Consider the following 16,602-nt stretch of genomic DNA (forward strand, 5'->3'; position numbering starts at 1 on the left):
TACGTTAGAAAAGTGTCCTATGATCGATTTTTAAAAATAAAAATTTTTAGCCAAGAAACGAAAAAATCCAAAGGGTACTCCTTGGAAAATTTTCGATTTTAGGCCAAAAAAATTTTTTATTTCATATGCTATTCTGATGCATTTTGACCTCAGGAATCCAAATTCATAAGTAAAATTGGTCTATCTATAAAATTGATCGAGTTATCGCCAATTTTTCGCTATTCGACGTAGAAAAATTGAGCTATCTTGATTGGTAGTAGCCACTGACATGAGCAAGGCACTCGACCGATGTATACGAATGAATGTTATCGATGATATACGAAAGGTCAAGTTTCCCTAGTATCTCTATTTTTTTTGTGTTCATTTTTTCCTCCTATTTTTAACCCCTCCCGGTTCGTAACTTTATTTCGTACCGAATGAACGTTGCAAATGCAGCTAGGATGCACGACCACTCTATTTTTCTCTCTGCACTGGATGTGCGTGCGCGCTCGTGAGATTTAGTTAGTTGTATTCGCATCAGGAATGCGGCAGACCAGATATTTACGAGGCATTCGCTGCTGGGAGTTTCTGGCCCACAGAAACGCACGCGCAAAACGATCCTCTTTATTCTACATTACATTCGTACATAGGTGAACACAAACTCACTACCTACATACGTACACGGATTCATAAGTCGTCGACTTCGTCGTCTGGTAAAGATATTCAAAAAAGTAGGTTTCTTTCCGAGAACAAAGAAAACTGCGAGTAGTATATATGGAAAGTGGATACCTATTATATGTGCTGCGCAATTTTCAGTAGACGTATTGTCTAGCGACTTGTTTAGTTTCTTGTATCGCGTATCTAACACAATGCGTGTGTTACGCATTCCAATCGATACTGACAATGATTAAGTGATTAATGAAATTTTTGAATCTGTCGCAATTCGGGTTCGGTTTATTTTTGGCGCTTCGCTACATCGTAGCAGTTGAGTCACGGATCCATAGGAGACCGAGAAGAAGTGATGTAATTCTTCCCTTATTCATCTGCGTCCATTTATTGCGTTATCAGTTGTGGTGGCTGAGGAAGGACGTGGTACAATTATAAACGTCTGTGGAATGAAAATAGAAATTCCACGATCATCTTACGATACTACAGCAGTTATATTCCCTGTGGTATTTCTGGTTACATATGTATACGCTGTAATTATATATTCAATTATTTATACGATTATAAAATCAAGGACGAAAATGTTTTATCTGAGATCCATGAACCGTATTGTTTCAGCGTCTTGTTTTCTGTACGAGTGAACTATTTATAATGTAATATAATAGTGCTGACGTCTCTACATCGTATTAGATACCTACATATGTGTAGATTTTTATATACCAGCGCGCTCCCGGGTTATATATCACGATAAGATCGTATACATGTGCCTGCGCGAAGTCTAGAGATTGATATCAAAATTATTCAAACGTACCCCGACGACATTCTGGCACACAGACGTCGATAAATATAATATTTATTAATCTCACTTATTCATTCGCCGATTGACTAAGTATGCGTTCAGAGAACAAAAAGATGTGGAATACAGAAATATCATATATATGAGTAATTATCATCTGCCATTCATTTGAACTTTTATCCCGTTCCGTAGAAACGGTGCGGTGAAATTTATTCACCTCACTTTCTCTCGTTATATTGGAATAGGTATGTACGCGCACACGTTGATATAAAATATATACCATGCCGCATATTGTGCAGTTCAGGTAGCGAAATAAGGTCTCTTTTACTATAGTATGTATACAGCTACGACGCCATGACCCTTGCGCAGGTATAATGATGAGTCACACAGAAGGTGAATCGTTAAATTCCACGTGATTCAGATCCCCGAGAATTTCATAACGCCGTATACAAGAACGAGACAGTACCACATATCGGTATACGTGTCTAACCTTCTGATATTTTGCGAACAAAGGAGGCACCTGATTCTATATCAAATTTCTGCGGTCTCATAATACCTTACTTATTTTATAATTAACTCGATATGAATCTTGCAATTTTATTCTCGATGGATCAATTATTAAAAATTTTCTTCGAGGCTTACGGAGAAGATCGCAAAATAAAAGGGAAAATTAAACTTTTTGTAATTAAGGGCCGCTGTGTATATCCGTCACATTCTCGCTCTTCGAGACGCCCGCGCCGTTGGTAGCTGCAGGGGGTAAAGAAAAAAAAGCTCACGAAGAAAGTGTGGACTGATTAACGGAGACGATGAAAAAAGAGAAAATCACGAAACAACCCCACGAGTTTTGATATTACTTTCTTTTTTTTTTTTTTTCTTTTCACTTCTCTCATCCCCGTATCCCCGTAGGCTTTGCTGCAGTTGATACCTCTCTTTAAAGAAAAAAAGTAGTCGCGCGTTTATTCTTCTTTTTTGCGAAAAGGGTGGCGAGGAATAATGAAGGCCCGGGGAAGGCGGCGAAGGGTTCGTCGATTAGCGCGCTTTTTGGGAGATGGGAGGAAGAAGCGGCGGAGGGCGCGGTTCGGAAAACAGGGTTGGGGTTCGGACAGACATCGATCCAAGGTTACCAACCTCTCTGTTATTTGGGTGCCGCGAGGGTTCGTGCGTCACCACTTTCTTGTTACGGGAGGACCACGTTTATACAGAGACTATAATATATATCTTCCATCTCTTCTGCCGTCGTATAAATAATTCATTAAACTTCGCTACGGTAAGCTTCCACAAGGGTAGGCGAGGAGATGGTGTCCCGCGCTCTTCTTCTCACCAACGTAAGAAACGAGACGCGAATCGAGACGAGAAAAGAGTATAGGCGGTCGACGACGAGAATTTCCTACGAAGACAAATTGATTTAGGTCACCGATCCGAGAAGCTTTGTTTCTACATAGGGCTTTATTCGTTCATTCATTTTTATATATTTTCTTTTCTCTTTTTTTTTTTTTTTGTTCATACAGACGTCGCGAATTTCGGTTTACATATTATACCCGTTTTTCTGTCGAGGATGATGCCGGAAGTCGTGGAAGTAGGAGGAGTGGTTTGAATGATTGAAAAAATTTCCTAATGGGTCTTTTTATCGGTCTCGATGCTGCGTCTATCTCCTCCGAGTTTCGGATCGCTTGTGACGGATAAGAAAAGTTTTTGCGAATCCGTTTGTGAAAGAAGTTCCGAACGTGTATTCATTGCATAATGTATACGTGTGCCTATACTTCTCTACGGTGTCATACGTCACCGAATGTCGCAAGAACCCCAAAGGGCATCGGACGTGATAATGATCGACGATAAATTACTGGCGCAATGGTGACGTGCTCTTGCGCAGAGTCTATTTTTGCCGTTGTGTAACATTGTGCATAATCAATGATCCTTGAGTTTTCTTTTCTATCAACGTTGGCCAGTTGCGTAATTCGTTACAATTATATACACATTATACACCTATTTCGGTCTCGCTCGAAATTCGACTGATCCTGATTTCCGTTTTAGCTCCCTGCGATGTCTGGTCGTTGCGTATGCGAATTATACCGATATATGATTATGATAATGTGTATAAATGAACATATTTATATTATATGTATAATTCTCTTTCTACGCACGTTACGTCACCTGCGGAGTAAATACTTATACGGATGTATAGCTTTATATATAGAGATTGTCATTCACGCGGCCATGTTCAAATTAGCATAGTAATCTTTCCTGTTATAATTAGATGCCTCATGCTAATGGCAATTTAACGCACAACGTACGATGACATTAAAACAGCTTGATTTTATTCCATGACCTTGTACACTGCTAACTTAACGTCCACGTCCACAATTTATACGATTGTAACATTTGTATTTCAATCGGGTTCCGCGGATTTCAATGTCTGATGAGCTGATTTCAAAATTTTATCATTTATTAATTTTGTCCTTGATCACCTTTGCTTCGCGTTTTCGTCCGTTTGACCGTTACTGTTAGTAATTCTCAGAGAGTATTGGGTACCTCCTGCGTACATAGGGCAGCGGTGCACAAAGTCATGCTAATAGGTGTCATATCTGCGGTGCGCAAACTGTGCATATACAAATAGCGACGACACTCTGTAGGAATCTGTACACTTTGCTTATCGGATATGTTAATTGCTGTTGCTCTTTTCTGTTCTCGAGGTGAGTCGACGCGAGTCGTTTCAATGCATTATGTATCTCCGAGACTGATCAATTTCGAACTATCTGCATGTAAAGATATTCTTCTAGGTACGTACCTACAGGCGAATTGTATTACATGCAACGCTGTCGATTTAACCGGACGCTTACGCCGTTGAATAACTACGCGGTCTTCGATCATTCTCGGTTTATTCACACGCTTACCCTTATACACTTGTACGGCTTTTAATACCTGTATAACAGTTATTCAAGGAAATCTTACTGCAGAAAGAGTCGTCACGACTTGCCTCTGTAACAACTTCCAAGACGGAGCACCTGTCAAGCAACTTGTATAGAATTTTAGAATTCTAAAAAATCCATCCTACGATAGAAAATGTTTATTTATATACATAGGATATAACCAATTCCATTTACGGTGATATATCGCAGCGGACAAACCCCACCGTTTTCAAACGAGACAATTTTCTAGTATTACGGAAATTACTTCCGCTGTAATTTACGCTCTTACAGTGTAAGTACATAATTCGCCAGCTCACGTGTAGTGCAGTTATACACACGCGTACACCTTATCCGCGCGTGTTTCACCCTAGTGCTAAATATAACGGCAGTATTGATTGAAGTAGGCGCCTTATGGTTCGCAGAAAAACATACAGTCGGTGAGCATGGCGTGGGAAATTCTGCCACCACCTGGGAGCAGGTCACATGGGGGTCACCCTGCACTTCCGCCTCACGCCGGACACCATCACCCTGTTGCTGCCGGGGCAACGCATCACGCGGTTACCGTGGCGCAGCAACAACAACAGCAGAGGCAACAACAGCAGCATCAACAGCAGCAACACCAGCATCAGCAGCAGCCGCATCAGCACCAACATCCCCTTCAGCATCAGCACCAACACCAGAATCAGCACCAGCACCAACAACAGCAACAACATCAACATCAGCAGCAACAACAACGAGAACGGGATGAACGAGATGCGAGAGATCAAAGGGAACGAGAACACATAGCTGCGGCTGAAAGACTTCAGAGACAAGCCGATGCTAGAGAACATGCTGTTGCGCAACAGAGAGCCGCATATTACGCGGCAACGGTCTCAGCCTCGCCATCCGTGCAACAGGTATGTCAAAGTCGTATATTTCTCTCGCTCTCTCTCGTTGTAATTACTTCTTTTTTCATCTGTTTAAACTAATGTCGTCGTTGTTTTGGTTTTTCAAGGTGTCCCGACCGTCCAGTGTACCTGTCAAAGTGGAGTATCCACCCCCTGCCCATTCCAGGCAACCAAAGTCGTCACTGCCGGTACCCGGTCACCACGATAAACCTTCCTCTGGTGTCGGCCCACCTCATACGGCCCTTCCAAAGGCCGAACCGAACGTTAGCCTTTTTAGCTATTCGACGTACCAGCCACAACCGTACATGCACGAGATCAAAGTGAAGGCGGAACACCAGCATAAACAAATGGCTGTAAAAAGTATGCAGTCTACGTTGGACAGGGACCATCATGGAAGAGAAATGCTTCCAAATCCTCCGCCCCTACTATCCGACCACAAGAGTTCCGTTATAGTGAAAAACGAAGGCAGAGAACTTTCTAAAGCGCCTCCCTCCCATTCGCCAAGCCCAAAGATGATGACTGGTCATTATCTTAACCCCGTCGCCCCCCAACACAAACCTCCGGCTCCGTACGAGTATCGGAGTCCTACGCAGAGCCCGCACCACCTTCATCACTTGGACAGTCTTCAAGCTGCTAAAGGTATTCCTCAGGGTCATCATAGGGCAAGTGCAAACCAACTGCCGAGTCCCCACGGACATCCGGCGCATCCCCATAACAGGCAATCGCCTCACGCCCCGCATCCCCATCAAACACCTCATCCATCCCCGCCAGAGCCGAGGTTTATGACCAGGCCTGAGCCCGTGATACCGTATGCCACGCAAAAATCTACGTATCCTTATCCTCATCCCCCTTCCTCCTCCCCAACGTCGCATTATGCAGCTTCTCCGGGGTCCAAACCGAAGGTCAGCAGTCCCGCGCCTCAGCATTTTTACGGTAAACCAAATTCTGGGATCATGACGGGCACCCCGGTGTGCAGGGCTCCCGAACCCACGGTGCCGAGCGTTTTGCCCTTGAATTCTAAAACTAATAGCTCGCCATACCAGCAAGTGCCTCGTCATCACGGAGCTCCGCCACCACCCTTACCACCACCTGCTCACAGTAGCAGGTCCGTTTACGACACAAGGGGATTCGCTGGTTCGATACCGGCGTCCAAACTACCTCCGCCACCCCTTCATCACGGCTCACCCCCCAGTGCTGCTGCCGCTCCTATGAGTCTCTCGAGGTCCGGTACCGCCATTCCTGGGCATCGAACCAGCCCTCATCAAAACCAGCAGATTCATCCACAGGCGATGGCGACTTCCGTTCAAACGCAACCCCTCGACTTGGGTGTCGAGAGGTCGGGATCTCCGAAAAGAAAAGCGCCGACCCCGGTGGATATTTGCGGGCAACCTGTTTCGCTCGAAATGAGCTGTAAAAAGAGAAGGACTGAAGAAGTTCAGCACCCCATGTCCCTGCAATGCGTTGGTCCTCCCGTTCTGTCCAGGGTCAGTGAACCTAGTCCACTAATAGCGTCTGCCGCAACTTCTATAACGACGGTCGTTAACACGGCACTTCTACAAGGGCAACCCAATAGTCAAACTCTGCACCAGGATTTGAGAAACGTCGTATCGGTCAGTCCTGCGCCTAGAACTGCCAGCGGTGACGGATCTGTGAGACCTGCCAGCACGGGCAGCGTCAGTTCCCTTAATCCAACAGCCAGTGCCGCACCTAGCCCTGCGCCCACGCAGAGTCCTGCGCCTTCCGCCGCTCCTAGTCCTGCACCTAGCGCACCTGGAACACCGGCAAAGGCGACTCCGAACGCCGCCGATAGCGAAAAGTCGAATAGTCCCGCGCCCAGGCCACCGAGTAGTACGAGTTACCCCGTCCATAAGCTTAAAAAGGCCTGGCTTCAGAGGCATTCGGGTGAAGACGGCACGGAAGACACAACCGGACTCGTCGGTAGTGGGTCCTGCGTTACGCTTCCGTTGACGATAGCGCAGGCCCCTTCGCAACCTTTGCCATCGAACAAAGAAAGGGAGCCTACGAGTACGACAAGTTTACCAAGTGCTGTTAATTCGATACACAATATCGGGAGTATGGCTGTTAATAGTATAAACAAAAGTAAAGTTACGGGAAAGAACGCGGGGAGGAAAACTAACAACAAGGAATCCCTCAATGGACACGCGCAAGATGCCAAAGTCATCCAGGAAGATTCATCTAGCAGTGATCCTGAGAGGAAGTCCCCTCCCAAAAGGAAACCACCCAAGGTATCTATTTACACGACTCGACGTAGCACACGTAGAGGTAACGATGTTGGAAAATGATTTTGCTAGAGTTTTTTTTTTTTCTTTTGATTTTTACAATGATATCAAAAGTTGATGGAACCATTTCGTTGCATCCGACCGATGAGGGGGATGTGAACGTTAGATGAAGGATTATTTGGTTTCTGTACTACTGGAACAGTTTATTCCTTAACGTTTTTCCCTGCATATGGTAGATTTGTTTTGAAATGCATGAATATTAGAATAGCACAAAAAACACGACCATGTTCATTTTTTGCATCTCCTATGAAAGTGTATTAGTTACATCTTTAAGGAGCCCTTTTCAAAAATCAGCTCTGAAGAAAAAATTTTAGGGTTTATTCAAGATTTTGAAAAATTTCCGAACTTGTCGAAAATTGATTTTTTTTTATCTTTCTTCTTGTTATTCTATTATATTCTAGGTTGCAAATGATGGAGATTCTGACATTTTTTTTTAGCTAAATTGATGTACCTTCATAGGAGACCCAAAAAAAAAAGTCGTTTTTTTGTGCCACCCTCATGAATACATCTCAGTTACTTTCAATAGCGTAGTATCTGTATCACCCTGTATGTAGCATCGTTATCGAAGTTTTTTTTTAAATACGAGCGCTCGGTAGTTACGGTCTACCAAAACATTTCACTGCATGAAAATATCTCACAATTGCTTTTGCAAGTCAGTCGGTAGTTTAATGCCACATGTGTAACTCGAACCATTCCCGGTCATATAATGTTACGAATTCTTCGTAATTCGTTGTGTATATGCATTGAACTCTACACGTGCTTGAAATCCGCGCTCGAACTGCACACTTTTGCCCTAGGGATTGGTTCAGGCCGTATTCCGATATACATATACATAGGTACTAGCTGTGCAGGCGCTGAAAATCTAGAGGGAAAGGGACGGAGCTTGCAGAAAGTCCAGTAGTGTGACAGAGACACAATATCACTCACAGCGCTTCCAGCAAATATCGGAACACGGCCTGAGCAACCGATGCGTCAGCGTGTCACATTTCGTGTTCGCGCAGCACAGACGGGTGAACGAGTTCCATCACGTGTCTGCGTCGCCTCTCCGGTGCCCCAATCCTCCTCATTCCCCCTTCAGCCTCGTTCTTGAGCTCTCGGCCAGTCTCGGCGAATACCTACGTGCAGCCGGGCAGATTGGAATGGCGTCAAGTCTCCTAGGGACGCCACTTCGTTCGTTTCTTACAGTAGTCTCGTTCGTCGCGTTTCATTGTGCTGTATGCGGTTTTATTACGGGTTCATCACCTACATGAGGTCGATCGTACATTTTTAAACTAATTTGAGTTGCGTACCTGACGCTTGATGAATATTCAAATGGTAAAGTAAAACAAGAAAGCTTCATTTTGTATAGAGAACCAATATCGTACATAACCCCACTTGGTCGTTCGATTTCGTCCTTTTTGTTTTCTTTTATGGCTTCTTTCACCGTGTTCACAGTTATTAAGAGCTCTTTACAGTGGTTCGATTTTTCAGTTACGATATGATAGCGACATTGTTAAGAAGAGCCGGTTACCTGAAGATAAAGAAATACAATAGGCGGTGGCATTCGACGACTTGTTTTGCGACGCACGTGTGCAAATAACATCAGCTGTTTTTTAGGAAATAAAATTTTGCGGATTACATTTTATCTAATCGTTAGTCTTTTTGAGATAACAAGGAAATCTATTCGCGATTTATCATCGCGTTTATGATTATGACCCAAGAGTCCATAGCGTTTGCGTGTGTATTATACATAGTTACTTGAAGTTTATCATCCATTTATTTACTTATTTTGCATGTATAATGTTGTGCTTTAGTTGGTAGATAGGACACGGGCATGAACTTCCTGACTACTTAATAATATGTACCCTGTGGTAGGTAAAACGAAAGAAGGGAGCCGCAAGGAGGCAGCAGGCAGCCACGGAGGAGCACAGAAGGAGAAAGGAAGAAAAAAGCGGTGGCGGTGGTGTTGGCAGCGAATCTAGCAATGAAAGCGAAGCTGGCTCAGCCAGTGATGCCAGTGAACAGTTGAGTTCTAGCCAACCAACTTCTAGGGCTAGACACACTACTGGTAACTCCAACTCTTCTGGAAATGGTTAGTTTAAACATATGTGATACTATTTTCAAATTAGGGCATAGATACTGTCCTCTATTACTCTGCAAACTCAGCAAAATGATGTAGAATGACCTGTTGATATCCTGTGATGTTGATTCATGAGCTTTTTAACACTGATTGCAATTGTTTTTGAATTGCCAAGCTTAGAAGATTTCTGTTCTTGCCTAAAATTCAAGCAACAGCAGTTGAGTTGATATTTCTGTATCCCAGGTGGCAATGCTAGTAAGGAGCCCAGGAAACGAGGTAGGAGACCAAAGACATCAACCAAAGGCAGCGAATTAGGAGGTGAAGATCCACAACCTCGACAAAAAAAGGAACGGAGAGAAGAAAACACTGGCGGAGGTGGCGGCAGTGGACCTGGTGGAGGAGGTGGTAGAGGTGATCCATTTCGGAAGCCGCCTATTGCGCAGTTGAAAAAAACAGGAGACAGCTGGCTACAGGATGGCGCGTGCTTTGAGGTTGCTCCCAAGCTAGCAAAGTGTCGAGAATGTAGATGGACGCCTCATCAGCGGTCAAAGAACTTACCGCAAAACATCTTCTGTAGATTTTATGCATTTCGAAGAATTCGATACACTAAGAATGGACAGGTAGCTATCGCGGGGTTCAGTGATCCACACAAGGATGCTTCTGAGGTGAGTAGAGATTCATCGCTTCGGTACTTACAGTTGGATTTTGCATCGTTTTGTCAATAGGTCAGATAAGGCAGCATAGCATTGTGTCGTTGCAGGAAGACCTGCGACTCTGGTTACCAGTTAAGGACAGTCAAGAAGCGGCAGGGTTGAAAGATGAGAAAGTGGATAAGAATGACAAAGAAAAATCAGAAAAATCTGACAAAGGGGAGAGGGAAGACCTTGATTTAGAAATGGCTCATCGGCTCTTGCGTCAAGTGGGAGATCAGTTTTGTGATCTACTTCATCAAGAGAAGGATGCCCTTCAGGAACATATGGCAGAAGGTGAGAAAGATTTTCAACGAAACCTTTTTTTGTCTAAAATAAAATCAGAGTCACAATTTTTAAAGACAGTTTTCTGTAAGAGCTTGTCTTGTGACATCTACCAATTGCTACTTGCATGCAGTACTGTAATTAATTGTTGGCAAAATGATGTAAATGTATTTTGATGTGATCTTCCATGATATTATCATGAGCTTTTTAACACTGATTGCCACAATTTTTTAGTTAAGCTATCTTCAGCATGACAGTCTGAACTAACAACAAATGTTACCCAATATACTTTCAAGTTTTACCTAAATCCTCCTCAAATATCACTTCAACCTCTATTACTCTTGAAATTATTCTACTGGCAAAATTAGCCAAGAACTATCCTTTTGTTCATGTATCCATATTCAAATCTCAGACATTTTCGTTTATTCAATGTACTCCAGTTCAATGGTGTAGGTTTAAAAACAAGGAGTCTGCAGGATTTGGCTCCACGTTCAGATAAATTGACAATTTCATCGTCATTATCGTTGAGATAAATGAACCTGTAGACGCTCCGATTCATCATAGCATAATTCATTTATTTTTTTCATCACCTTTCTCTTTTATCTACCTTTCTCATTTCATTTCAAACTCCCAAGTAGCTAAATTGAGTTTGCTACGACTATTATTTCTGCTCGCATGAGACATTAACGCTTGCTGTTGTTGCACCCTGACATTGCCCTTGCCCTCTACAGCGAGTTCGGGGGTTACAGACGGAACAGTAGCTTGGAAACGCGTCGTCCAGGGAGTACGAGAGATGTGTGACGTCTGCGAAACTACTTTATTCAACTTTCACTGGGCCTGCGCCAAGTGCGGTTTCGTCGTGTGCATCGACTGCTACAAGGTCAGTCCAATACCTAGGTGCCCCAAGAATAATAAGTTATCCTATATTCATCTGATCCATGAGGTTAAAGTGATGTAATAAATTTCGATGATCACCTATGATATTGTGAAAATAGAGCTTTTTAACACTGATACGCAATCAAGCCCATTTTTTTGAGCCGGGAAAAAAAACTTGGTTATCAATGTTAACAAATGGGATTCCTCCTTTACAGGGACGCAAGAACGGAACAATAAAAATCTGGGGTGAAAGTGGAAAAGACAGGGATGATTTTTCGTGGTTATTGTGTACAAATCGACAAGTTCATGAACCGGAGAGATTAATGTTGACCCAGATTATTGCCGGTGACAGTTTGTCTCGACTCGGTGCTCGGCTTCACGAATGTCGTTGCGAATGGGGAATACCCCAGCATTGTTCATGTAATTTGGTAGCTCCTGCACCGGTGAATGAGACCCTAAGAAATTTGATAAAGGGTGAATCGATGGGTGTCCTCAACGGAAGCATGAAGCAGGAAGTGAAGGAAGAAAAGAAGGAAACCGAGTCAAACGGAGCGACTGAAAAGAAGACTAACGGGGAAGATAAAAATTCACCTCTCAGCTGGCTGGCCGATGTTGCTTTGCAAAATCAAGACAAGAACGACTCCGGCACCAGTTCAGATTCGGACGAAGACCGGGACGGAAATTACTCGACGTTGAGGGAGCTTCTCATTAGGCCGTCCCATAAACCCAACGGTAGTGGTTCTAGATCCAATTCACCAACGAATAACTCTGGAAATTCTACTGCGACGAATACTCCAACCCAAAATAACGCTGCTGTAGCTAAGGCCGGAAAGAAATCCAAAATGGATACCCTTGACGAAGTGATATCGAGTGTAATAGAGCACAGTGCTAAAAAGGAGAGAGACAGCGGACTCATGGACGAAAAAGCACCACGAGAATTGAAGCACTTTGTTCGTCGGTACAAGTGGACCCAGAGAGGGCGAGATCCATTGCCTATCAGGATAATGACTCTTACGGAGAGCAAAAGTCTTTATCCAGACGTGCCACACTCCTGGCTCTGTGATGGGAAACTGCTCAGATTGAACGAACCGAACAACCCGAATAATTATCAAATATTCCAGGATCAGTGGAAGAGAGGTCAGCCTGTTATTGTATCTGAGGTTTCGAAAGCTCTAGACATGGATCTGTGGCACCCTGATTCATTCGCACGAGATTTTGGTGATGAGAAGAACGACCTTGTCAATTGTATGACTGGCAATTTAGTACCCAATCAACCGATGCGCAAGTTCTGGGAGGGCTTTGAGCATTTCTCAAAACGTCTGAAAGACGATCGCGGCAATCCCATGCTTCTAAAACTCAAGGATTGGCCCCCGGGTGAAGACTTCGCGGAGTTACTGCCCTCGAGGTTCGCCGATTTAATGAAAGTATTGCCTCTCTCGGAATATACTCATAGAAACGGGAGATTGAATTTGGCCAGTCGATTACCGGATTGCTTCGTCAGGCCAGATTTGGGCCCAAAAATGTACAACGCATACGGATCCGCGCTTTATCCGAACAAAGGGACCACCAATCTTCACCTTGACATCTCTGACGCTGTTAATGTCATGGTTTACGTAGGAATTCCCAAGGACGGAGACAACGACGAACACGTGAAAGGTATTTACGATCGATATTTTAACGAACGAAGGCGATTTTCATTCATCACTCGAACACTTTCTCATCGGTCGTTCAATTAATTCTTCCAGAGGCACTCAGGGCAATTGACGAGGCAGGCTGTGACATATTGACGCGTCGAAGGGTCAGGGATCGCGGGGAAGCACCGGGAGCACTTTGGCATATTTACGCGGCAAGAGACGCGGACAAAATTCGCGATCTTCTAAATGCTGTTTCGCTGGAACGCGGAGCCCGTCTCGAACCCCATCATGACCCCATCCACGATCAGAGTTGCTACCTCGATGGGCCACTCCGAGAACGTCTGTACCGCGAATACGGCGTTGAAGGGTAAGCGATAGTTGCGTGATGCGTTCTTCTTGTGTTCAATTTTTAATTTGTGTCACTGCTTCTCAAGTAGCTGATTGACCAAAACAAATATTCGAATGATTTCAGGTACGCCATAGTACAATGTCTTGGAGATGCCGTTTTCGTGCCAGCCGGCGCACCGCATCAGGTCCGCAATCTTCACAATTGCATAAAAGTAGCGGAGGATTTCGTCTCGCCTGAGAATGTGTCCCACTGTTTCCATCTGACACAAGAATTCCGTGCTCTGTCCGACACGCACACAAATCACGAAGATAAGCTACAGATAAAGAATATTATTTACCATGCGGTTAAGGACTCGTTGACCGTTCTTGAGAATGTAAAGGAGGAAGTTTTGGCTAAAGCCAAGCCCAAAAACGAGGTCAAGATTAAAGAGGAGACGTAGCGATAGGGGTTGAGCCGCCATGGTCGCAGGATCAATTGATTTCTGACTAAATCTCGTTATCGGCGAGTGCACACCGAGTTTCACGGTATTTTCAAACCGTAGATAATAATGGAGTATAAATAAAAAGGAATTACCTTTTGAAGTAAGGTGATGGCGACGTTTCTTGCGCGGTTTAAATTGAGGAGCTGAAAACGTTGCGGAGTTTGTTGTGATATTTGACGAGTAGCTCGAAAGTTTCATTTTAATTGGCTGAGCCAATTGGTTGGTTGTTAATTATTTAGTTTCGATTTTTGAAAAAGAAAAATTTTTACCACATAATAATAATTATGTTGTCGGACATGAAGTCCGTGAGACTTTTTCTTTTTTCATAAATATATATATATTTTTTTTCTTTCCTCCCTTCTGTTCTCCTTAGGGTTTTCGTTCACCCGTGGATCGTGTCCGCTCGACTGCGCGCGTCCATTATCGAATTTGCGAATTTGTGATACCAGAGGGACTTTGGATCATAATTGTTTGTAATTAAATATTATCGTGCCTGTATCCAATACACACTTGTCTATACTATATAAATGTAGATAAAATTACTATGTAACAAATTCCTAAAGAAAAAACAAAATGAAAAAAAAAAAAAATAATAATAAATTTACCACAATAAAATCTAGTTTAAACATGATAAATATCGGTAGCGGATGATGTCGGAAGATGCTCGACACACACTCCCAAATACGCGATTCAGTGCAATTAGATGACGTATTCGCTGGCCATGCAATTGCGATTGTCGATCGACGCCGTAAATAAATCTGAGTTGAACTATTTAAGTTGATTATCGTACAGAAAACGAAGTTCTTGACACTTAGTCATCACTTGTGACGGGCGGGACACGTGAATACATAATTCGATTCTTTATTTCAAGAAGCCCCTAATTTATTCAGTTTCATTAGTCAACTTAAGTCAACTTGACTGACCTTGCAAAGTAATTACGAAGAGGAAGGGAGATATAGATTAATAGATCAATAGATAGGTGTATGCACGTAGTCAAATGGTTTTCTCGAATAAAAAATCTACGAAATTTCTTTTAATCCTCAATTTTCGGGTCAGTCAAGGCAAACCGATGCGTGGCGACCCCGACGCTGACAAGAATCCCTTTACGGTCGTCGGTCGTCTCAAACGTAATAAGGCTTTCAACATCCTTCTTACACATCTCCACGATTATAGATACGTGGTAGAATTTAGGATGGCGGAAAGACGATGTGAAAAGTGGTATTAAATAAAATAAAGAAATAACGGTGCAAGGTGTAAGAAAGAAATACTGGAATTTGCAATTTCTTTGATCTCAATATTCGTCTAGCATACAACGACTTGAGTAAATAATATTTAAAGAGTAAAGCTTAGAAATTATCTTAGTGTTAATAATACGTTTTAATTATTTAAAGAAAAAGAAAAAAAAAAACAAGGAAAAAAACAAATAGTAATTAACCGATGATAATATTGAAGATACCTATGACCTGCTGACGGGCGCTGTATAAATTTCTAGAAACGTACTCTGTGTATTATTATTACTATTGCATACAAGCAAAAAAAAGCAAAAAAATAACCATTCGTTTTTTCTTTTGTACATTAATTAAATGGATACGCGTTTATCGTATTTACATGTGCATGTATAGTTGTATTTTGACAACCGCCGTCGCACGTGTACATCTATACATGCACATAATATTATTTCTATAACTATTATTTTAATTTTTATTGTTATCATCATTATTATTCGTATTATCATCTTTATTATTAATCAATATTGCAAAAACACAATATACATATTACACATTTTACATCGGTAGACAGAAAGTATACATTTATTCTGATTATTATTAATGTCATTATCACACCACCATCATGTCTGATTAATCAATTGATTTATTATCATTATTCTTATTATTATTCTTATTATTATTCTTATTATTATTATTACCAATATTATGGATTATTCTGATATTTAAATGTTGCCTAGTGTAAATGACTTTAAAGATGAGAAAGATAAGAAACGGAATCAGAGTGAATTTTCATGGAAAAGGTAGTAAAGAAGTTGCACGAAGATGGCAAAAGATGGTAAAAAAAAAAGTGAGCTGAAGAAGTGAGGCAACGTCTGCAAAGCGAGAGATCAAGCTGACGAGAATAGGGAGTGAAAAAAAGAGGTATGATTGTGTGGATGATAGCGTAACAGAGAGAGAACGGACGAGTGAATGACTAGATGAAAGAAAGGAGCCGTGGACTGGGGGCGGAATTAAAGGGTCGTAAATGTACAGTCCTCAGTCGTAAATCCTCATATTTTCCCACGCCCTTCGGTGTTCTTTCAATACCCCGTCACCGGTCGCCCTCAGTCATAGCAGTTATGAACCGCGTGCCAGCGGCTTCAAGTATAATTTTTTGTACTGTGTAAATGTAAGAACCATACGTTTGAAATAAGAAAAATGTTTATATTATGAGAAATTCGTTATTTCTTTTGTGTGCATACCTTTTTGAAGAATCATTTTTCATACTAATTCAACAAACGGGCTGAAATAGATTTTGCGGGGTTGAGTTGCATAAAAATTTAAATATCCTAGCGGAAATTGATCAGCTGTAGTTTTTTATTAAATCGATTGAAGTGAGCGTTATCGTGGCCACTCAAACGTCAGATATGAAAAGACAGAAGAATTGATAACTCTGAAGTCGAGCGTCGGCTTCGACATGCCCAGTC

General features: G+C 42.5%; 1 protein-coding gene and 2 non-coding genes across 6 annotated transcripts in view; all 3 read left to right on the forward strand.

Annotated features, from left to right (window-relative positions):
- LOC105684167 (probable JmjC domain-containing histone demethylation protein 2C) overlaps positions 1-16,345 on the forward strand; it is a 175,132-nt gene extending 158,787 nt beyond the window's left edge. For 2 of the 4 annotated variants that reach the window (XM_048653575.1, XM_048653593.1), the window contains 9 exons: positions 4,752-5,243; positions 5,342-7,480; positions 9,389-9,605; positions 9,837-10,258; positions 10,354-10,579; positions 11,299-11,447; positions 11,659-13,099; positions 13,189-13,444; positions 13,550-16,345. In XM_048653575.1, the coding sequence (XP_048509532.1) occupies positions 4,752-5,243; positions 5,342-7,480; positions 9,389-9,605; positions 9,837-10,258; positions 10,354-10,579; positions 11,299-11,447; positions 11,659-13,099; positions 13,189-13,444; positions 13,550-13,865 (5,658 nt within the window). In that variant the 3' untranslated portion in view covers positions 13,866-16,345. The remainder of the gene's footprint in view (positions 1-4,751; positions 5,244-5,341; positions 7,481-9,388; positions 9,606-9,836; positions 10,259-10,353; positions 10,580-11,298; positions 11,448-11,658; positions 13,100-13,188; positions 13,445-13,549) is intronic. The other 2 variants (XM_048653592.1, XM_048653585.1) reach the window with 2 other exon arrangements.
- LOC112695067 lies at positions 9,679-9,748 on the forward strand. Its single transcript, XR_003150341.2, has one exon. It is a non-coding gene; the product is annotated as a small nucleolar RNA SNORD36 (small nucleolar RNA).
- On the forward strand, positions 10,719-10,789 carry LOC112695068. The gene has a single exon (XR_003150342.2). It is a non-coding gene; the product is annotated as a small nucleolar RNA SNORD36 (small nucleolar RNA).
- Positions 16,346-16,602: the final 257 nt, after the last annotated feature.

This window comes from Athalia rosae, chromosome 1 (genome assembly GCF_917208135.1).
Source record: "Athalia rosae chromosome 1, iyAthRosa1.1, whole genome shotgun sequence".
Classification (NCBI taxonomy): Eukaryota; Metazoa; Arthropoda; class Insecta; order Hymenoptera; family Athaliidae; genus Athalia; species Athalia rosae.